Raw genomic sequence first — 24,659 nt, forward strand, 5'->3', positions numbered from 1 at the left:
AGTGGAGGAAGAGATGGAGAATGGCAGTGAAGGAAGAGATGGAGAATGGCAGTGAAGGAAGAGATGGAGAATGGCAGTGATGGAAGAGATGGAGAATGGCAGTGAAGGAAGAGATGGAGAATGGCAGTGATGGAAGAGATGGAGAATGGCAGTGGAGGAAGAGATGGAGAATGGCAGTGAAGGAAGAGATGGAGAATGGCAGTGAAGGAAGAGATGGAGAATGGCAGTGAAGGAAGAGATGGAGAATAGCAGTGAAGGAAGAGATGGAGAATGGCAGTGAAGGAAGAGATGGAGAATGGCAGTGAAGGAAGAGATGGAGAATGGCAGTGGAGGAAGAGATGGAGAATGGCAGTGAAGGAAGAGATGGAGAATCGCAGTGGAGGAAGAGATGGAGAATGGCAGTGAAGGAAGAGATGGAGAATGGCAGTGGAGGAAGAGATGGAGAATGGCAGTGAAGGAAGAGATGGAGAATGGCAGTGAAGGAAGAGATGGAGAATGGCAGTGAAGGAAGAGATGGAGAATGGCAGTGAAGGAAGAGATGGAGAATGGCAGTGAAGGAAGAGATGGAGAATGGCAGTGAAGGAAGAGATGGAGAATGGCAGTGGAGGAAGAGATGGAGAATGGCAGTGAAGGAAGAGATGGAGAATGGCAGTGAAGGAAGAGATGGAGAATGGCACTGGAGGAAGGGAGTCACATTAGGGAATAAGAAGAAAAATACATGAGGGGCGAACCGTGACAAAAGAAAATGACATGAAGGGTTAAGAAGAAAGACAGAGAGAAAAGAAGATAGAGAAACATACTGGAGCGAAGAGAGAGACAAAAGTTAAAGTGACAGACATGAAGGGAAAAAGAAGAGAGACATCAGGGGGAAAGAGACAGGTGCATAAAGAGAGAGAATGGCATAAATAAGAAAAGGAGAGAGAGAAATGATGGGAGCAAATAAAGAAATATTTGGAAGGAATAGAGATATTGGGTGTCATACCCCATATGGTGCGCTGCGTGAACAAATACAACAACAGGGTTAATTTTCATTTAAAAAATACCTATTTTAGGAATATTGTGGGGGTAACCTGGCGCCTGCCTTAATGGGCCAATAAAACAATGAAACATGAATATGTTTATAAATTAAGTGCTATTGTACAGATTTTACCTGATCTGGCCATGGTATCCTCAAAGGGGGCATCTGTGACGTTGAGGGGATAACCAGGCTCAATAAAAAAAGGTTAAGCCCGTTTGGTTACCTCTGATCCTTGTATTGGGGTTTCGGGAGTGCCCGCTCTTGAGCCCAGTGATTGTCTATGCATTGTAAGTAATTATGCGACAATAAATAATGTGTTTTTACCTTTCCAGTAGTGCCAGCAAGCAGAGATTGCTGGGCTATGAGTTTCAAGGGGGGTTTAACGGAGAAAGTGTCGTCAGAATGTGTCTAGCTAGTCGGGGTCCAGGGTTGCTGGATACCACAAAAATGTACCCGGGAATCAGGTCGGAATACTGGATACATTGCTCCAGCAAAATCTCCCCTTGAAAACGCTTGTGCAACTCACCACTAGGATTCCCTGCTTCAGCACAGACTAGAAAGGTAAATGGGGCATAAGGATGTGAGGTATCCCTGGAATGGTAAAGGGGTACATAGGTTAAGGGAGGATGACCAGTTTATGCCCTGGTCACCCAGAACTTGGAATAGGGGTTCTGAGGGTGCTTCAACCATACATAAGGTTGTGAGGATTTTTAAAGTCTAAGTCTAGAATAAATGTGTGGGGAATATGGCTAGTAGGAATAAAAGTGGAACTTCTTATTCTATTCCCCATAACCATAAGACTTAGGAAAGTATAAATGTATGTTTTTATTGTGTTTTATGTGTTTAAAGTATATACAGTATATGCTTGTACACAGTATTATGAGCTGGGTCTTTCTGGACCGATGTTCTGGGTGACTCACTAGGCTACCAGCTTGGTGCCACTGTGTCTACCCAGACATCGGATATGAAAGCCTCGAAGGATGCCAGAGGTGTGAAGAGCATTTGGGCAGGAGGTTTAAACTTGAGCACCCATGTCCTGAGATGAATGGAAGTCTTCGGACTACCATTTGCCTTTCCTAGACCATGAGGAGCCTAAACCAGCGGGTGGCTTCTGCAAACCAAGTGGCTGAGGTGCCAAGTTAGCACATGCCCTTGGTAGATGCAGAAGATCAGCTGGACTACTCAAAAGCCTTGCACTATCTACTGAATGTTGGTGGAGAACTCTAAAAACAAGCACACCAACCACTTCTCACTCTAATGGCAAACACCACAAATTTACAACTTGCAAACAACTACCCAAATTTCTACTCATACTATTACTCTCTTTAGCAGGTGATATTGAACCTAACCCAGGTCCTCCCATTTCAACTCTGTCCCATGCCCCTGAGAATTCCACCTTTAAATTCCAAAAAGGGCTGTCGCCCATATAAATATCCGGAGCCTGCTGCCCAAACTGGACGAACTAAGGGCATGGTGCCTTATGCATAAACCCAAAGCCATCATTCTTACAGAAACATGGGTAACCCTTAAAACCCCTGATGCAAATATCGCCATTCAGGGATACTTCATTTTTAGGAGAGATAGGTCAAAGAGAGGAGGAGGGGTGTTATTTTATATTGCAGACACATTACAATTTACACTGTTAAATTGCCCCCCAAGCCCACCCTCTTTTGAAATTCTAGTAGGCAAAATCTGCCTCCCCTTTTCTAAGCCCATCTTGCTCGCTGGCGTCTACCGCCCCCCTAAAGCCCCTCTACAATCCCTGACTGATATCACCCAGTTTCTTGGCTCCATTTCCTCTCTGAATGAGAAGAGTGAGCTGCTAGTTCTTGGGGATTTCAACTTCAATTGGCTTGACCCTAAAAACCACAAAATCCAGATACAACTCAAGTCACTTAACCTATCACAACTAATTTCCCAACCCACACGGACAAACCTGAAATCGCATAACCATTCCTTGCTAGACTGGATTCTCTCCTCAAACCCCAGCAGAATACAATCCTCTGGCATCCTTCCTGATATTTTCAGTGACCATGCAATAGTGTACTGTGTAAGGCTGCGAACACGCTGGGGCCGGCGGGGTGCGTGGTCGCGTACCACCAGACCCTTGTCTGAAAGGTCCCTGCCCCCGCTGCCTCCTTCCGGCAGGGCTGACTACGTACTGTGACGCGTCAGCCGGCCGATGCTGCAAGAACCTAGTGATTTTCGGCGTTGACGCGTCACGTGGTACGCGAATCAGCCAATGGGGAGGAGGGGAGGGAAGGAGCTAGATGTGAGGCGCCTTGGGCGGGGAGCAGGGAAGGAGCTGCGGGTTAAAGTATGTGTGCATGTATGTATGTATGTGTGTATGTATGTGTGTGTGTATGTGTATATGTATATATTTGTGTGTGTGTGTATATGTGTGGGGGGGTGGACGGCACCACGATAAGTTCCCGCCCCCCTCTCTCCCACTCCCGCCCCCCTCCCACTCCCTACAGACCGCATATCGCGGTCTGTGTCTGTCAGCGCCCCGCCTGTCTGCCGTGCGGGCGCGCTGACTGAGGGAGCGGGGCCTTAGCCTAAGGAAAATTAAACCGCCCCATTCAAGCCCTAAAGTTCTCCTCACTGAACATTTAAAAACTTTAACCCACAACAGTTTCTGGATGACCTTACCAACTGCCCATGGCACAGAATCGATTTAATTCCCGACCCTGATTCTGCGCTCGACTATTTCCAATCCGAGTTCTTAAAACTCTGCGATACCCATGCTACACTATGCAAAATAAGGGTACGGGGGGCCCACCTTCCATGGGTTACAACTGACCTTATTGCACTCTACCAGCTCAGGGATACCTTGTGGAAAAGCTACAAAGTAACTGGCACTACCAAGGATCTCAATCACTACAGATGCCTGCGGAACATGTGCACAAGGCAAACAAGGTACGCAAAAGCACAATATTACTCTGATAATATCCTCCAGAATACATCTAACCCAGCTAACTTCTGGAAGGTTATCAACAATATATTCCAGCCTCCTAACCATCAACAACCAAGTAATATCACTAAGGGGGATATTACATTGCAAATGCATTCAATGATTACTTTGTGGGGTGTGCCACTAACTTATTAGCGAAACGCAGCCCAAACCACAAACCTGAATCTCATCCTGGGAGTACCCACATAGCCCCACCCCCTCCCAACACTGCCCACAATTTTCAATTTGGCCCAGTATCTGAAGAGGAGATTACACAAGCGCTCCTCAAACTAAAACTAAGCAGCCAATGCTGACCTGACTTACTACAATCTAGGTTCCTACGACTTGGTGCCCCAGCCATTGCCAAACCAATTGCTTCCGTAGTCAACTCTATCCTGTCTGCAGGCCATATCCCTAAGACCTGGAAAACTGCAAGAGTTGTCCCAATCTTCAAAAGTGGGGACAAAAACACTGTCTCAAACTACAGGCCAATCTCACTTCTCCCAATTCTATCCAAAGTTATGGAAAAATGTGTCCACTCCCAATTAAGCGATTTCTACACCATGACAAATTTCCCTAGCCAATTCCAGTCTGGGTTTCGTCCCAAACACTCCACCGTAACTACCCTGCTAAAAGTTTGCAATGAAATCCAGTGTGGAATGGAACGGGGACAACTCACTGGTGCAGTATTCCTAGATTTTGCAAAGGCTTTTGATACAGTTGATCATGCTATCCAAACTCCAGAGCTCTGGAATAGGGAAGCATGCTTTAAACTGGTTTCAGTCCTACCTATCAGGAAGATCACAACATGTGTACATCTCAGGCTCTAACTCCAACCCCCTGGATATCACCTGTGGTGTCCCGCAAGGCTCTGTTCTGGGGCCCCTGCTCTTCTCAGTGTTCATTAATGATCTTCCCACAGCTTGTAAGGAAGCTTCAATACACATGTATGCAGATGACACAATCCTATATACACAGCCATAGCCTCTCTGACCTTCAACACATACTTCAGTCTGACTTTTTGAGACTCGAAAACTGGATTTCCCAAAACAAACTGTTTTTAAACACTGACAAGACTGTAACAGTGGTATTTGGGACCAAGACTAAATTTTTAAAGCTTCCAGCGACTGAGCTCCTGATTAGAACCAACGCTAACACCACTCTAACCCCTGTCACTAGTTTTAAATACCTGGGCTTATGGTTTGACTTCCACTTAACATTCGGAATGCACATTGATACCCTGACAACCAAGACCTATGCCAAACTAGGGGTACTTTAAAGAAACAAATCCTTCCTAAGTCTCCTGGTCAGAAAGCGTACTGTATTGCACAGCAGATGCTAATGCCAATTATTGACTATGGAGACATAGTATATGGCTCGGCACCTCAAACCCATCTTAGTAAACTTGACACCCTCTACAATTCAATTTGTCGTTTTGTTCTCCAATGAAACTACAACACACATCACTGCGAAATGCTCAAAGAACTAGATTGGTCATCACTAGAGTCTAGGCGCAAAGTTCACCTTTCCTGTCTTGCCTTTAAATTCTTTATGGGCAAGCTACCCAGCTACTTGAACAAGCTCCTCACCCCTACCACATGCAGACCTATCATCTGAGATCAGACTCCAAAAGACTGTTCATGGTCCCAAGGCTCAACAAAGTATCCGACCGTTCCTCCTTCTCTTACCTTGCACCCCAAAACTGGAACAACCTACCAGAGACTCTCACATCCAACACCAGTTTAAGTTCTTTCAAATCTAAGGCTGTTTCACATTTTAATCTGGTCTGTAACTGTTTCATATGCCCATAATATATATTTTCTTTAACTGTGCATGCAATGTCTTGTATATAATGTATACCCTGTTCATTTATGTAACTGCATTTGTAACCATGTATTATTTGTCTTAATTCTGTGCCCAGGACATACTTGAAAACGAGAGGTAACTCTCAATGTATTACTTCCTGGTAAAATATTTTATAAATAAAATAAATAAATATCAGTATTGCCTGCCCAACCCCCCCCCCCCCTTACACCTGCATGTGGAGGGAGATTGCTCCTCAGGAACACACCGGGTTGCCTATGTGATGTCTGGGTTGCAGGAAAATAGGGATGATCACTTAATCTGTCACTGTGCGGCAGCAATTTACCCATGGATTGAGGAATTTAGGTGCTACAGTTATCTTGGTGCTCCACAGTGTGGTGGGTCTGGAAGAAATCATTCCTGGGCAGACCCTGCATTTGGGGGGGTGGGAGGGGTTGGATGAGGTCACCACGATTTTTCTGTCGTAAAGGTGTACCTGGATTGGGGTGCTGGGAAGAGTGTGTGGGAGGTGGGAATAATGATTGATATTCAAGCTGTGTTGGAAAATGCTGGTAAATGATCTTGGGAAAATAATTACCCACTATAAGACCACTGTAACCCAACAACAGTCTGTCCAGACTCAGGAGCCCACCGCATAGTTCTAGGAACTGACACACACTGGGGACGATGATTGATGGGGGCTGTACTAACGTGGAAGACAGTACGTATCCCACACGGTCTCGGAGGACCGAGAGAGGGCAATTGATGGGGGTTGTACCGACGTAGAGGGCAGAGAGAACCCCACATTACAGAAAATCATCACACAGCAACGGTCTCAGAGGGCCCAGAGAGGGTGATTGACTTGGTGGTACCAAAGTTGGGGACAGTAGGGACCCCACATTACATCCCATCACCACAGACAAGACCCAGATGTATGATTGAGGTTTGTACCAATGTGGACAGAGAGGACCTCACATTACAGTCCATCCCCACCACCAGATCAGACAATCTCTCGGGCACTTGGGAATAGTGATATGTCAGCGCAGATCCAGATTGCTCAGGGAGTGAGGCATAGTGAGGCAGCTCAGAAAGCTGAACAGTCTGACCCAACTCTGTGAGGCCTTACAGAAAAGTCCTCCTGAGTCTGATAAGGAGCGGGTGTATTGGGATGAGCGGAGACTCTACCGTGAGACTGTTTCCAGCAGTAAGCACGAACCATGGGGAGCCTATGTATTAGCTGTATGGGGCATGCCAATGGAATGCTAGGAAGCTGACTCTCTGATTTACTTGGTCAGTACAAGAGGCTGTTATCAGTGAGTGGCACACTGAATCACAGAGGGATCACCTGTATAGGATACTGAAACCTTTTTGACTCCATATTTACAGAGAGGCCAGAAAAAACATTATTCTAGGAGTTATAGGGAAAGTGTTATGGGCTATTCAAATTTATTTGGGTTTAAAATTATTCTCTTTCTCCCAGCCCTAAATGTCACAAAAGATTGAGTTGAGTGGGAGATAAGACACACCCATAAAAGGTCTGTCTATGTCACAAAAGCAAAAGTGTGAGCACAAAAAGAACAAATTAATCTGAAAGGGGTGTCCTTGGGTTTTTGTGTTAATTACAATTTTTTTTCTAGTAAACAGGGGACCAAAACCTCCTGAGGGTAAGACCTTAAATTATTCTAGGTGATTGCAGAGTATTATGGTGTAAGTGTGATGGTTTTGGGGGAGTTATTGCTCATTTTGAGTGAGTCAGTTGGATAGCTGGAGGTTTTAACCAGTGGTGGGGGGGAGGAGGGGGAGTGAGAGACAGAAGGGGGAGATGTTTTGTGTTTATGTTTTTTTTTTAAATGTTTTATTCAGTTGAACAGTGCATATAAAAGGAAACTTATCAAAATGTGGCGCTCTAAATTATCAGTTGATACACAGTGATACTAGTGCAAAAGATATAAGCAAAAAATATATAAACAGTGATACTTATACAAGTGTTTATATTGCGCTTCCCGGACATTTCTTCATAATTCAGTTGAACAGAACTGCATGTGGGGGATTGGGGGGGGGAGAGAGAGACAAGGGCCCTCCTCAGATCTCTCCCAGCCCCCTCACATCTCACCCAGCCCCCTCACATCTCACCCAGCCCCCTCACATCTCACCCAGCCCCCTCACATCTCTCCCAGCCCCCCTCACATCTCTCCCAGCCCCCCTCACATCTCTCCCAGACTCCTCACATCTCTCCCAGCCCCCTTCACATCTCTCCCAGTCCTCCCTTCCATGCCTACCTGGGTGGACACAGACACAGGGAGGGCTCCCCCGGCTTAAAGAATTAGCCGGTAGTAGAATATCTTGAGTCAGAGCAGGAGAGAGCTGCATGCGGGGAGGTGCGCTCTATAACAGCAGACAGGAAGTTCCGGGTCAGACAGCTAGATGGCGCACCTCCCCTGCAGTCCTGCTCTGACTCACTCAAGTGATTATGTTACCGGCAAATACTTTCAGCCCGGTGCCCCACACCATGTCCCGCGCCGCATACCATCTTCCACCGCCGCATATCTTCTCGCCCTGCACCTGTTAAGCACCGGTTCAGCGAACATCAGAGATCCTAGGAACAGGTTCACACGAACCGGTGCGAACCGGCTGAATCCCACCACTGGTTTTAACCCCTTTCACATACACAGTCACGCACACACAGATAGTGGCGTTCATGACATGGGGGGGGGGGGGGGGGAGAGGATTAAGAAACACAAGGCATGAAGGGAAAAAAGAGAGAAAGATCAGGGGAAAAAGAAGACGTCAGAGGGGGGGAAAGAAGATAAAGTCATACAGGGGAAAATCAGATACAAGATAAAGCATAGTAGACTAAGTTATAATAATTATTTAATAACATTTGTAGGGGCCTCTTTCTTAGAATTGTTTTTGAGCCCCAAAAAGTATATTGGCATCCCTGGAGCCACCAAATAGATCTCAAGACCACTAATGTCATAATGCACTTTTTTTTTCTCTCTAATATCTTTGCATAATGCTTGATTATATCATTGTATTAAACTACATGTACGTCTTTTCACATATTGAAAATATATCATGTAGGGAGATTACTGTAATGGTCTCTTGTCTCTCCTTTTCTCTGTCCTAAATTAACAAGTCTCAGCGAGATTTCAAGGCAATATGCAATTTCTCGCAGTTTATTGTAAAGCATGTGAATAGCCAATTTTGCAAAATTAGTTCAACTGCATATACAATTACCACATGGCTAGTTGCATACTACAATCAAATTATGTAATTAAATGCAGTTTGGACACATGAGACCTGTTTAATGAATATGGCTCATCTTTCTTTATACTGTAACTTTTTTTTGATAAATAAATTGCTCAATAGCCAAAGATTATCAAATTATATGACTACAGAAAGAGACATTTAAAGACTGATTATTAATTTTAACAAATACTTATACTTTCGGATGTACTATAGCATGAATATTATATACAAAGAGGCACCCTTTAGACTCCCTAATCAATAAGAACACTTATTAAAACTATTTTCATGAAGGTCTTTAAAACTCAGTGTATAATAAATGTAATTCCCAGATTACACAGTGAAATATTAGACAGCATGCAGAGAGACATTGCATGAAATATGGCCTCAGAGAGATGCCTGGAATTCTTAAATGTTCAACTACTGGTGTGAATTCTGTTTTTTATGGTCCCTGTAGTTGAACTACCACTAAAATATTTAGGAACTCAAAATATGTAAGCTTAATATAAGGATTTTTAGCACAGGCTTGATACTACCTGACCAGGTTCACATAAATATCCTAAATCACATATCTGTTTTTACAGTAGGCTCAACGTCCACCATTTTAGATAAGCAACATGTACAAAAATAATTGTAGATATCCTCCATTATTGTGAAACACTCACATGCAAATTAATTTCATGGCACACAATTATCACTATTCTTAGTGAATAGTGCAATAAATGTGTCCTAATATTTGTCCCCATTCGGCGGAACCAAATCGTCTAATTAGTACTTCCTTATTTTCTCTGCTTTTCGATTGGATTCATTTTTAAAAAGGCTATATTTTATGATTTTGATATAGCGCAGACGCCTGCGTGAAACGCGCAAGAGGTTTTTTTCCTTGCTGCGTTTTTTATGTGCCAATAAATTAACCTTTGTATTAGTACATAGCAGTCCGGTCTCATTTTCCCTCTCAAGCAGTTGCACCGCCTCACAACTTCATCTCCACATTGACTTATCTTCGGTAGGGGCACGCTGACAGTCCACGAGGAACCACGGAAAGGAGTGAGTAAAAACTTTTACTAAATATTACTCACTATATCATAGGTGCTTTGATATTGCAGAGTTAACAATGTTTGCCTTAAGGATTGGGCTGGTTTACCTGCTTGCAACGTGGTAGTCTATTAAAAACATTTAAAATATTCAATAGTGATTTCAGTGTTCATTACTGACGCCGTGGGACATTTCCTCTAAGTCTTATTATACTGTCTGGGATTAACAAAAAAGTTTCATTATAAAACTAATCTGAAAGAAGTATTTGCTGAATGAACATAAAATAAAACACTACTTTGTGTATTTATTATTTGTGTTGAACTAATCTTGACGATGCTCATTAAACCTTTACAGTTACCGAATAGAACTTGTATCCATTAAGAACTGAATAATGGCAACATTTGTTTTTAAGTGGCATCACTCATTATATATATATTTTAGATTTTTGAGGGTGGTAAAAAGGGCAGCCGTTCATTTCATAGGAAGCAATATTTCTGCTGATTTAATGTGTGGCATATGATTTTTAAGGACACACTCTTTTTAAAGGATAGCATGTTTACCATAACACTTAAAGCTTAAATAAAATGTACATATTGTGATAACAAACATAATTTGTATTTATGATATGTATATATACAAATCTATCTCAGTTATTAGTATACAGTGTTCGAACAGTTGCTTTATTATTACTTGTATTATAGTAATTAGTTTTGACGACATTTAATAGTTACGGTTATTAGTAAACCAATGTGATGGCACAAAGCAGATTTTTTTCCCAATATTCTTCTGTTTTGTACTAGGCAGAACACTTGGGAAATACCTTTATTATAATATCAAGGCGAAATCATCTGGCTGATGTTGTATGTTGTTGCCATAAGTGATATTTCTCTTGTCACTACCTTCTCTTTGAGTGTTCTATTATACGCGGTTACAAAATAATATTCAATAAGAACCGTTTGAAGTTGTAGAATGGAAACAGCTGCTTAAGACAATGTAGTGGTGATGCCTATCAATGACTATAGAAAATAAGCAGTGTTAATATCAGGTCAGGGGGCTAGGCCTTGCAGGTCACAATATTTTTTTAGATGAATGCATGTGAGCCAACTAACTCAAGATGGTGGCTCAGGTCTTGTGGATTTCGTGAGCTTTGTTTAATACACTTGAGGCCATACTTCAAAGTATCTTCTCATTTTGAGTCCGTAGCCAGATGTGAGAGATACTTTAAAGCTATTTTTGTCACGGATTATCTTTTCTTAAAGTTAGTTCTTCATCAACAATTATATTCATATGCCTTAACACCTCAAGCTAAATTAACACAGTATAAAAGACCAACAGATGGTAGAATAAGAATTTTAGAAAAAATAGAAATATGCCAGTACACTTGTTTTGCTAGAATGACGGCAGAAAAATATAGTTCTCTTCTTTCCTTTTTATGTTTTTAGACAATTATCCTAACAATGATTGTAGGTGTGCAATTTACATCTGTGGGCAAACTATGAAAGCAAAGATTTGTAATGTTTATAATATGTATACAGCTAACATGATTAAAGATATTGGACGAAAAGAAATACTGTATTTCTTCTAGTAAAAAATATACACACCGTAGTGTTCAATGCAATAGCAAAGAAAATCTACAGCGGAAAAACAGATGGAATGCAAGTCACATAGAAACACAGAGTGATACTGTAACCCCTAACCCAATGATGTCACATGACACATTTTAATGAACTCCTCCATTGCTCAAGTGGCCTGCAGTGTATAACTTTGCAATGTGCTGCAGGTCCCTCTAGAATTGAAGAGTTCAATCATGTTAAATAAATTATCCCTGAACTGTAAAATGCAGTTATACACATACACAGAGACATTTCTTCATATAGGTCATCATCTGTGTCCTATAGGAGTATTAAACATAGTCCGGTGTATACAAACTATTTCAAAAGCAACAGATAAAAGCACCATAGGGAATACTGAACAGTTCATTTTAACTGTAGTGGTATTTCAGCTAACGTTGAGAAATATCTGGTAAAATGGTTGAGTCTGCTCTTTAGGAACCTCATGTTCCCAATGATTTGTTATGATAAAAGGAAAAATGCTACGTATAATATGTTTTCCTTATTGCTGATGTCAAAACTATTTCTGTTTATTTAAAAATATGTTTATATTTATTTAAAATAATTTTCAAATTTTTTATTTATTTAATGTGAATAAAATTGAAAAAAATAATGAATATCTGTTTTCCATACCAGTTATGAGAAAATATCTTTGGGATTCGTTTCCAGGGATCCAATTACTTGAAAGTATATTTTAAAAGCATGGAAGCCATCAGAAACACTTTAATAAGAGAAGCAGCACACCAAACAGTAAAACTATAGAGTTATTATTGTTAAGTGAAGTTACAGTATAAAGAGACAAATAGTGGCTAAGCATGAACTTGCCTGCTTTTTGAAAGCCATCACCATTCTTTTGAGATAATTATGTGAATAGTTGAAATGTCAAACATTATTTTTCTTACTCAGTTCAGACTACCAAAAGTTTGGGCTGGGAATACATGCACTACAGACAGCACATACACACAATTCACCAAACACATCAGATACACATAAACACACACATCAGATTCATAGATCTCATACTCGGATTTAAATTTAAAAAAACTAAGATTAGAACAAACACCCAAATTCCCAGCGCACGTAGACATCCATATAGAGCACACACACCCAAACGCATACAAAAGCAGCACCGATACATACAGTAGACATCAATCTACTACATCGACAGACGAAGCACCCAGACATGCCAGCATCCTGACACAAACGTAGAGAGACCAACAGTCATTCATTCACTCCCTTAACTGACCATCACCCACATGCCCTCAGACAGATCAGCATAGCACACATTCAGATACACTAACCAGTGTCCACATTTATCCAGAATGACCTGCAGGATGTGTGGGTGATGGTAAAGGAAGATCATTGTTTCCTCCTGTGAGACATTTAGCATGCACCAGGAGTAGAGAAAAGCAGGACGGCTAGGCATAATGCAGCCAAGAATAATCCAGCAGCTCTTTTTGATCAGGAGATGCTACGTGCTAAATAACCTTTGCTGTTGCCTTTAAACACTAGTGAGCAAAGATTATAAATATAAACAGTTGATGCTGGTAGAAGGCAAACATTTGTTGTAATGTATCTTTATAAGGATGTTAAGGCATTTTGAAAGACTAATTATCCTCAGTATTGTATCAAACATATTATGGTGCTATGAGGAGGGGTGGGTGGGGGAAGCTTCCCTTTGACATGAAATAAAGAGAAGGATGTGGGATAGTGGTTTGCTTAATTTTGAGGCTGTGTTGGACCTCCGCATTGAGTGTAACTACATTTCATAAATATAAATACAGGCATACCCCGGTTTAAGGACACTCACTTTAAGTACACTCGCGAGGAAGGACATATCGCCCAATAGGCAAACGGCAGCTCAAGCATGTGCCTGTCAGCACGTCCTGAACAGCAATACTAGCTCACTACCTGCACCGAAGCTGTGCGCAAGCGTGGAGACTATAGAGCCTGTTACACATGCGTTATTTACATCAGTTATGCACGTATATGACGATTGCAGTACAGTACATGCATCGATAAGTGGGAAAAGGTAGTGCTTCACTTTAAGTGCATTTTTGTTTTACATACATTCTCCGGTCCCATTGGGTACGTTAATGCGGGGTATGCCTGTATTCTATTTTAAAATTGCGTTTTAATATGTAGTGATATCCTATTTCTGGTTATAAGATATTTCGAATACTGCACCAAGTACAGTTGTATACATTTACAATAACAGTCTTCTGATACACAGTTGAACAGGCTCAGCAAATACCTTAAGGGGAGATGAGCAGCAGTGCACATACACTTACATTTGGTCTTAGCCCCGCTGCCATTTTGTAATACATCTCTGCTGCCTCATTGAGACTGGCTTGCCTGGAAAGCAAAAAACAAAACAGTTAAGTTGCTAAACAATATTTTTTATAAATGCTGAATGATGATTTTCTGTATAGAAGATACATTTTAGATTTATATAGTTCATAAAACCATCAAGTTTTTTCTAAACTTGTGTTTAGCCCCTCGTTTTAGGTTTTAAGCTTCTATCCTATTCTACAATTAGCAAACAGGTAGAACATCTGCAATTTGACAGACAAATGAGGTGTGTGTGTGTATGTGTGTTTACCAGTTTTAATTGCACTGAATCGCAGATGGCATAACAGTTTCATTCATTTAACCCATTAGAGACTTTCACATATCACACTGTTTAGTCCACAAGACAATAAGAAATATTATGCATCTAGTGTCTTTATATGCTAAAATTGAGTTTATCTTGATGGTGTTGGCAGGCTTGAATCATGTTTTGGTCAAAAGAGTCAATTACATGACTAATTTGTTACAAGAATTAGGATACATTGCAAGCCATATTTGGAGGTGGACATGATTTGTGTATTTTTTTCCCATAAATGTATGTCCCATTCTTTTCCTAGCGGCATAATCCATAAGGTATTGAATTAGAAGGTGTTATTGATCCATTCCGTTATAGGGATAGGTTTGGGCTCACCTACTGTAATACTGTTTATCTAAACTATGCCACGCTTTTTCTATAAAATATTTTACCATTTTTTTTAAGTTGTCACAAATATGCACAATTCTAACAATTAAAATTCTCCTTATTAGCATTATACATTTAAGATGCCTTCTTTATAGTAATTTACTATGATGATAACTTATTTTAAAGCCGAAGTCCCAACTAAAAATAATTGCGATCTGTATTAAGGGAATAGGAGAGCCTTCCGGAGCACCATCCCCCTACTCTTGTCTCCAGGAGACAAAAAGTAATGCCGCTATTCTTTTCTGAGATCCTATAATGACTAAAGGAATTAACTTGACATGAGCCTATCAGCAACAAGAATATTCATTTCCATGGCATTCTCATTATTGACTGGCCTATCTGCAATGACATGTCTATGAGACATATTGTCTTTGGAGGATAGAAGGGAAAAACGCAGTATAACCAAGGATCTCGAAGACCCCTCCCACCCAGTTAAGAATATTTCAAACAAAGACAGCACAGATTGATGCTTTCACCTACTGTATATAATTGTATATGCTATTACTTGCTTCCAGTGCAGTTATAGAGAAATATCCTATCTCATCTGAATCTCTGTTATCATGCTAAATAATGAAAGGCCCGTATGTCACTATATACTATGTATAGCAGCAGCCACATTTTCAAGGCATGAAGTGCGTCAGTGGAAGGTGGGTTATAGCAGGGGTGCGCAAACTGCGGGGCAAGAGATTTTCATGCGGGGCGGCGCAGTGGTTACAGAGGCCCCGCGCTTCCCTGAAGGCCTTTAAATTAAATGCCGGGGATCGCACGAGGCCTCTGCACACTTTACTTACCTTAGCTTTCCAGCGGCGCGGCGCCATGGCAACCCGACGACAAATGACGCCGCAGGGTAACGTGGCGTTGTGTTGCCATGGCAACGTGACATCACATGACCTACATTGACGCTGGAGCCAAGCAGGGGCACACCCCTGGGTTATAGTATGGAAATTAGAAGCACACGAGAATCTAAGAAATTCCCTTCTTCTATCTTTGGGTTGACATAGATGCGGTGACCTTTTAATGCCTCTCTCTAATATACATGTTAATGTATTAACTTATACATTGGTAATATTTACTTATTTCCATGCCTATTTTGACTCAGCAGCAGTGACAAAGGCAAAGCCACACTAACTCGGGACTACATCTTCAATTACAAACTTAATTTAGAAGATACATTTTTATTATTTTAACCATTTTAGTATCCATTTCTCTATACCTTTTCTATTTTAAACTCTTGTGTAAACTGGGAAACACAATTGTACTATAAAGTGGTATCAAAATTCAACTTCTCTGACTTGCAATACCATGTTTTAGACATTGCAGGATGGGAAAATGTGTTCAATTGATGACCATCAAATTTCCAGCTCAGTATTTCTGTGGTCAACTACAACTCCCACATTTTGCCCCTTTCCTTGTTTCTAATAACCAAGTGGTTCCAAGCTCTTCAAAATAGAAGAACTGTTTCAAAATGTATTCTGAGTTGACAGAAATTCAGTCTGTCCATCCGAAGTATCTAAAAAATATATTAGTAGTATTGTGTGTACACTGGCGACACACTTTATTCGAGCTCGGCTAGTCCCACGAATTCGGGTATACTCGGGTGTATTGAGGTTTGTGACTGTTTTCTGCCCGAGTGCATTGCGTTATTTTCCAGGCAGGGATTGAAGCATTTTATTCCCGCTGGCTGCAATACTGCACAGTATATATATATATATATACTGCATTACAATTCATGAATTTATGCCATCTGGTAGACACGCGAAGCATTGCAGCCTATTAAATCCTAATCATTATCATTTAACAGATCAGCCGCCCGTCAGCTAGGCATGAACCATGGCTGGGAAGGCAAACGCAACGGGGCTTGTCTGAGGTGAGGAGCGGCGCATTCCAGGTATCTGCCAGGTACATACTGGGTATTTGCTCGAATAAAGTGTGTCGCAGCAGTATGTATGTATGTATGTATGTATGTATGTATATATATATATATATATATATATATATATATATATATATATATATATATATATTTATTATTGGCAAGGCAATTCAAAGGAGGTATACAAGGTAGCTCAGGTCGGCAAGAACTGGATACAAAAAGATGGATGAGACAAGCACACCTGGATAAATCAATGCTAATATTTATTAAAGAATGATCAACGTTTCAGTCCCCATCTTGAGAAAGGTCCAAATGGGGACCAAAATGTTGACCGTTCTTCAATAAATATTAGCAATGATTTATCAAGGAGTGCTGATCTCTTCCATATGATATATATATATATAAATATATATACACAAATATACACCCCCCTGAGGAAGGTTCCGTTCAGCGGACCGAAACGTTGGATATATGTGCAAGTTTCTTTAATTCAATTTATAGCTGCTTATACCTTCTGAGTGCTGTTGTCTCCTTACCTTTGCTGGTAATGTATGATATATGTGTGTGTGAGTGTGTGTGTGTGTGTATATATATGTGTGTGTAGAATCCAAAGAAGCAGCCAGCTTTACACACACACACACACACACACACACACACACACACACACACACGTATATACATATACACACACACATATATATATATATATATATATATATATATAGACACATATGTATACACACACACATATATATATATATATATATATATATGTATGTGTGTGTATATATATATATATATATGTGTCTATATATATATATGTGTCTATATATATATATATATATATATATATATATATATATATATATATATGTGTGTGTGTGTGTATATGTATATACATATATGTGTCTATATATATATATATATATGTGAGTATATGTATATATATATATATATATAAATATATATATATATATATATATATATATATATATAATGTGTGTGTATATGTATGTATATGTGTATATATATATTAAAATCAACCCCACACCGATGAGACCCATCAAGGTCGAAACAGCTGTCTGTGGGTGGTTTTCTGGGTATGCACCTTAACCCTGGCTGTGCTCAAAGGTGTGACCATGCAGCAAGCTTAAGCCTATAGGGAACCATGTTAAAAATGGTTTTTGAGGCAAAAAGTGATACTGTGTGCTCATTTGCATGTAATTTCCCAGAATCCCTTGCTGCAGTGGAAGTGCTGTATGCTGGGTGATAATGGGGAAAGGCGGGGTTGCAGACCTGCCTAAGACATGCAGATGAGCATACAGTTGTATTTGCATATTTGCTTTCCTGTGGAGGGTTTTTGTCACTTTTTTTACTCACCAAAACTTAACTCAGTATTATGGTATAGCCTATCCCATAGCCTCTTATGCATATCCAGTTAAAATCAACCCCACACTGATGAGACCCATCAAGGTCGAAACATCTGTCTGTGGGTGGTTTTCTGGGTATGCACCTTAACCCTGGCTGTGCTCAAAGCTGTGACCATGCAGCAAGCTTAAGCCTATAGGGAACCATGTTAAAAATGGCTTTTGAGGCAAAAAGTGACACTGTGTGCTCATTTGCATGTCATTTCCCAGAATCCCTTGCTGCAGTGGAAGTGCTGTATGCTGGGTGATAATGGGGAAAGGCGGGGTTGCAGACCTGCCTAAGACATGCAGATGAGCATACAGTTGTATTTGCATATATATATATATATATATATATATATATATATATATATATATTATATATATATATATATATATTATATATATATATATTATATATATATATATATATATATATATATGTATGTATATAGTGATATATTGAAGCAAAAGGTGTTTGAGGGGAGGTACATAGGACCCAGCACCTTCCAGGGTGTGTTCCCTTCACTCTCACCTGAGCCCTAATTAATGAGCTTCAAGGTTAAAAGGCAGCACAGACAGCTTCCTGTGCTGCTGCTGTACTGGTCTGAAGGCACACACACAGACAGCCCTGTGAGATACTGCAAAGGGAAGCTGCAGGTATAGTGTCTAAAGTGGGGAAAGACCTTAGGTTTTCCCCATTATTAGTTAGGGACTAAGCTGTATTAGTCAGAACTCTGAAAAGGAGTTAGGTTTTTGGTTCTATTTTTTTGTTATAAGTAACCCTGTTCCTGCTTTGTACCTGGCAAATAAACCCTCCTGTGTATCAATCAGTACTACGTTTCCCTGCCTTTGATCTGGATAAAAGAGACTGCAACGTGGTGTGGACATCACAATTGGTGGTGTTTAATGAGGGCAGTCCACAAGGCAGTGAAAGTGGAAAATGGAGGCATTTCTAACCTCGTTACAGTACAAGCAAACAGACAATGCTGCTATCCTATTGCGGGGTTTGCAGGAGATGTCAAAAGCCAATAATGAGAGCTTACAACAGATGACTAAGTCACAAATTGAAAGTACTGCAGCGTTAGTACAGCAGATGGCGCTGTCCCTACATCAGACGCTAAAAGAAGAGCAACACGAGGCGCAACTTCGCCTACACCAGGAGCTCCGAGTATTGGGGGAGAAAATTTCCGCCCAGACTAGCGTGGCCCCACAGGTCACTCACCAGGTAAAATCGCACCTTATTCAAAAAATGACGATGACGTTGATGCGTACCTGTCAATTTTCGAGCGCACCACAGTACGCGAAGGGTGGCCAGTTGAGCAGTGGGCTGGAATAATTGCTCCTTTCCTGGTGGGGGACTCGCAGAAGGCCTATTATGACTTGGAGCCAGAGCAAGCGGAAAACTATGAAACCTTGAAGGCTGAGATTACGGCACGGCTAGGTGTCACTGTCGCAGTTCGGGCCCAGCGGTTCCACTCCTGGCGTTATAATGCAGAAAAGGCTCCACGCTCCCAACTCTACGACCTCATCCACTCTGCGCGGAAATGGCTCCAGCCTGACGAATGTACAGCTGCCGCTGTAGTCGAAAGGGTCGTCATTGACCGGTTCCTGCGGGCTCTTCCTCGCACCGTCCAGAAGTGGGTCAGCCAGAATGACCCCCAAAGCGCAGAGCAGTTGGTCGCTCTAGTGGAACGCCACTTTGCTGCTGAGGAGATGGCCCGGAATACAAGTCCAGACGAGTTTCCCAGTCACAGGTCCCCGCACATCCGGAGGTCCGGTAAGACTGTTCCTCGGCCTAATGGGCCCCAGAGACTTATAGACTCCCATAAAGGAGGTGGAAATCTCACGGGCCATAGAAGGGACTCTAGCCCTACTCCTTCCAATAGACTGGAGAAAAACCCCCGACCCAGTTTTGGGAAGTACACTGAGTGCTACAAATGTCATGAACTTGGACATGTGGCAGCAGTTTGCCCTATGAACCTTGACCGAATGCAATGTGACATTTCTGTGGGGTATTTTTCGGGCGGGGTTCCTGCTGTTAAAGCTGCAGTTCAGTCAATATCCTGCATGTGTGTTTTTTTTAATAAATCACTTCTGTAGTACGAAAAAATACTTTAGCATTGAAAGACCAATTTTCTTGTATTCTATTTTAACAGCCATTTGCTAAGGCACTGCCCCTTCATGTCCTGTCACAAGCCCTGGCACACCCCTTTGTCAGCCCTGCCCTCCCTCTAGAACATGTCAGTGCAGGAGTGCTCATGAATATTCATGAGCTTCCGCTGAAAGACAGAAGCAGAAGAAAAACAGATCCCTTCACTAATTATGTCACCAAATTTCGCCTATCAATACATGGAGAACGAATTGACCTGCAGCTATACAGTTCTTTAGGTAATTAGAGATTGCACACATGAAACTATTGAAGTAAAAAAATAAAAAAATTAAAAAAAAGACAACTGCAGCTTTAAGCAGACTATGATAGAGAAAGGTCATTTAGAGAGGAATAGGATGTGTGAAGTCAAAATAGATGGGATACCTGTAAGTGCAATGCTTGATACTGGTAGTACAGTTACATTGGTTGCTGCACGTCTAGTCCAGTCTGGGTTTCTACCAGGGGTCTCCTTACAGGTAACCTGTATCCATGGGGATGATCGCACTTACGCGGCTGCACGAGTGTACATAGAAAACCCCATCGGCCCAGTACATCATCAGGTCGGGGTAGTGCCGAATCTGATGTATGAGGTACTAGTGGGTCAAGATTTCCCGTGGTTTTGGGAACTGTGGGAAAGGAAGTCTGATTGTGTTCAGGGTGTGCCCTTGAGGTCTGAGGTTCCCGATCCAGTAGACTCTGGTTCTCTGTTAGAGGTTATGGCAGGTGAAGGACCTGAGGTTGAGGACCCCCCAGAATTAGATTTCAGGATTTACATGTTGCTTCCGTAAAGTTTTCCTCTGCCCAACTAGATGATTTGACGCTAGTAAAAGCCAAAGCTACAGTAGTGAGCATAAATGGGGTACCTGAGGTTACGCCATCACCACCCTACTTTGTCTACAACAATGACTTAGTGTATAGGGTAGAAAGATAAGACCCTAATAGGTTAGAGCAGCTACTGGTGCCAAAGCCCTTTAGAAGTCAGGTAATGGACCTGGCCCATAGCCATATCCTGGGAGGACACCTAGGGGTAAAGAAAACCATTGATAGAATAAAAGCGCGATTTTACTGGCCGGGTCTACACAAAGATGTAGAACGTTATTGTGAGACATGTCCAGAGTGTCAAATGACCTCACCAGTAAAATCATTCCGTAGTCCGTTAACACCCTTGCCCATTATTGAAGTTCATTTTGAACAAATCGGAATGGATCTGGTAGGCCCATTACCAAAGTCAGCACGGAGCCATCAACACATTCTAGTCATTGTAGACTATGCCACAAAATATCCGGAAGCGGTTCCCCTCCGGAATACATCCGCTAAAGGCATAGCCAAAGAATTAATGTTGTTGTTTACTCGGGTCGGGATCCCCAAGGAAATATTAACAGACCAAGGAACCCCTTTTATGTCCCGGGTTACGAAAGAGCTATGCAGGTTGTTTAATATCAAACATTTACACTCCTCGGTCTATCACCCGCAAACCGACGGCCTAGTGGAGCGGTTTAACAAGACTCTTAAACATATGCTACGGAAGGCCATAGATCGAGATGGTAATAACTGGGATTTTCTCTTACCGTATTTGTTGTTTGCCGTAAGAGAAGTTCCTCAGGCATCTACAGGTTACTCCCCTTTTGAGTTGTTGTATGGGAGACACCCACGAGGTATACTTGATATGCTCAAAGAGACCTGGGAAACAAAGTCAACACCCCACCGTAGCATAATCGAGCATATTTCCCAGATGCAGGATCGCATTGCAGCAGTGTTGCCGATTGTGCGACAACACATGCAGCAAGCCCAGAGTTCACAACAGAACTCTTATAACCGGAATGCCAGACTTAGGATATTTAGACCCGGAGATAAGGTGTTAGTGCTGGTACCTACAGTAGAATGTAAATTTTTGGCCACCTGGCGGGGACCCTATGAAGTCCTAGAAAGAGTAGGAGAGGTCAATTATAGAGTTAGCCAGCCCGGGAGGAGGAAGCCAGAACAGTTGTATCATGTGAATCTCTTAAAGCCCTGGAAAGAGAGGGAAGCGTTGGTTACTGTAGTTCGGACTGTACCATCTAGGGAACCTTCTGTTCCCGAAGTGAAAATTGCTGACACCTTGTCTGGCCCTCAGAAACAGGAGGTAAAGGAGTTTCTTGTGCGCAATGCCCGAGTTTTCTCCCCTGTACCCGGGAGAACCTCGGTTATTGAGCATAACATCTATACAGAACCTGGGAATGTCATACATCTTAAGCCCTATAGATTACCTGAGGCTAGGCGACAGGCCATTAAAGAGGAGGTACAGAAAATGTTGGACCTCGACGTAATCGAGGAATTATTCAGTAACTGGTCGAGCCCTATCGTGCTGGTTCCGAAACCGGATGGCTCGATCAGGTTCTGTAATGATTTTAGGAAACTAAATGCAGTCTCCAAATTTGATACATACCCTATGCCACGGGTGGACGAACTGATAGACCGGGTAGGTGATGCCCGATACTTAACTACCCTTGATCTGATTAAGGGGTATTGGCAGGTACCTCTAACACAGGCTGCTAAAGAAAAAACGGCATTTTCCACACCAGGCGGGCTATACCAATATAAGGTCCTACCCTTCGGTCTACATGGGGCTCCAGCAACCTTTCAGAGATTGATGGACCGGGTGTTGAAGTCCCATACAGACTATGCCGCGAGCTACCTGGATGATGTGATCATTCACAGTAATGACTGGGACTCTCACCTGGAAAAGGTACAGGCAGTTCTAGACTCCCTGGAGGAAGCGGATCTGACGGCAAACCCTGCTAAGTGTGCTATCGGTTTAGAAGAGACCAAGTACTTAGGGTATACGGTTGGTAGAGGGCTTGTGAAACCGCAGGTGGCAAAGCTGAAGACAATTAGGGAGTGGCCGAGACCAGTAACTAAGAAACAGGTTAAAGCTTTCATCGGCCTGGCCGGTTACTACCGTTGCTTTATACCAGACTTTGCCACCCTCTCAACCCCTCTGTCCGACCTAATGAAAGGGAAGAGTTCGGTCATGGTGAAGTGGTCTGACCAGGCGGAGAAAGCTTTCCAAAGCTTAAAAGACGCCTTATGTGCTCATCCCGTCCTGATCACCCCAGACTTCACCAGGGACTTTCAGGTTCAGTGTGACGCTTCCGATGTAGGGATAGGAGCGGCCCTGTCACAAAGAGTCGGAGCGGAGGAACACCCCATCATATGTATCAGCCGAAAGCTAACTGTCCATGAGAAGAGATATGCCGTAGTTGAGAAAGAGGGCTTGGCCATCAAATGGGCATTAGCGACTCTACAATATTATTTGTTAGGGAGAAAATTTACCCTAATAACGGACCCTTAAAGTACATGCAACAAAATAAGGAAAAAAATGCTCGGGTAACTCGCTGGTTTTTGAGTCTCCAGGGGTTCCAGTTCACAGTTGAACACAGGCCAGGCTCCAAACATGGAAATGCTGATGCATTGTCGCGAGTATACACCTCCCTATTTTCAAGTGCTCACCCGATAACGATTGAGCAAAGGGGGGGGGGGATATGTGATATATTGAGGCAAAAGGTGTTTGAGGAAAGGTACATAGGACCCAGCACCTTCCAGGGTGTGTTCCCTTCACTCTCACCTGAGCCCTAATTAATGAGCTTCAAGGTTAAAAGGCAGCACAGACAGCTTCCTGGGCTGCTGCTGTGCCGATCTGAAGGCACACACACAGACAGCCCTGTGAGATACTGCAAAGGGAAGCTGCAGGTACAGTGTCTAAAGTGGGGAAAGACCTTAGGTTTCCCCCACTATTAGTTAGGGACGAAGCTGTATTAGTCAGAACTCTGAAAAGGAGTTAGGTTTTTGTTTCTATTTTTTTGTTATAAGTAACCCTGTTCCTGCTTTGTACCTGGCAAATAAACCCTCCTGTGCATCAGTACTATGTTTCCCTGCCTTTGATCTGGATAAAAGAGACTGCAACATGGTGTGGACATCACAATATATATATATATACACACATACACGTATTACAGAATCTACAGTACATACTGTAACATTAAGAGATCATATTATAACTGAGAATGTTTTTGAATTATATAGAAAAAAATATCCATAATTTAACACAAAAGTATTATGGGGACTCAAAAAGGAAAATATTAGCCATTACTATTTTTTTTTTCTTTCAAGGGAACCCCATCGAATCTTCAGTGAACATCAGGCTTCCATAGAAAATAAGTTGAAAACCAGTGAAATATATGATTCCTCTGCTTCTGATTAATACCTTTGTTTCTCAAAGTAAAGAGCAACACATGGCACTCCAGTTCAATGTATTTAAATCCAGTCATAAATAACATATGACAAATCAACTTTACTTCCCCTCCCACAGTGATAACATTTCTAAATATTGATGTAAAAACTGCCTAATAACTCTGCCTTATTTAATGCAAATATCAAATACAGATGTAACCGTCTTCGTTGTTCCTTTTTGGTGAGAGATGGCAGGATATGTTGGGATATTCTTCTCAAGCATTGAATCTTAGGAAAAGCTCTGATATTCTAAGTTATGACAC

General features: G+C 41.9%; 1 protein-coding gene across 3 annotated transcripts in view; it reads right to left on the bottom strand.

The window, feature by feature from the left end:
• TMTC2 (transmembrane O-mannosyltransferase targeting cadherins 2) overlaps positions 1-24,659 on the bottom strand; it is a 374,233-nt gene that overhangs the window by 31,771 nt on the left and 317,803 nt on the right. For all 3 annotated transcript variants that reach the window (XM_075600493.1, XM_075600494.1, XM_075600492.1), the window contains one exon: positions 13,957-14,020. In XM_075600493.1, the coding sequence (XP_075456608.1) occupies positions 13,957-14,020 (64 nt within the window). The remainder of the gene's footprint in view (positions 1-13,956; positions 14,021-24,659) is intronic.

Source organism: Ascaphus truei, chromosome 5 (genome assembly GCF_040206685.1).
Source record: "Ascaphus truei isolate aAscTru1 chromosome 5, aAscTru1.hap1, whole genome shotgun sequence".
Classification (NCBI taxonomy): Eukaryota; Metazoa; Chordata; class Amphibia; order Anura; family Ascaphidae; genus Ascaphus; species Ascaphus truei.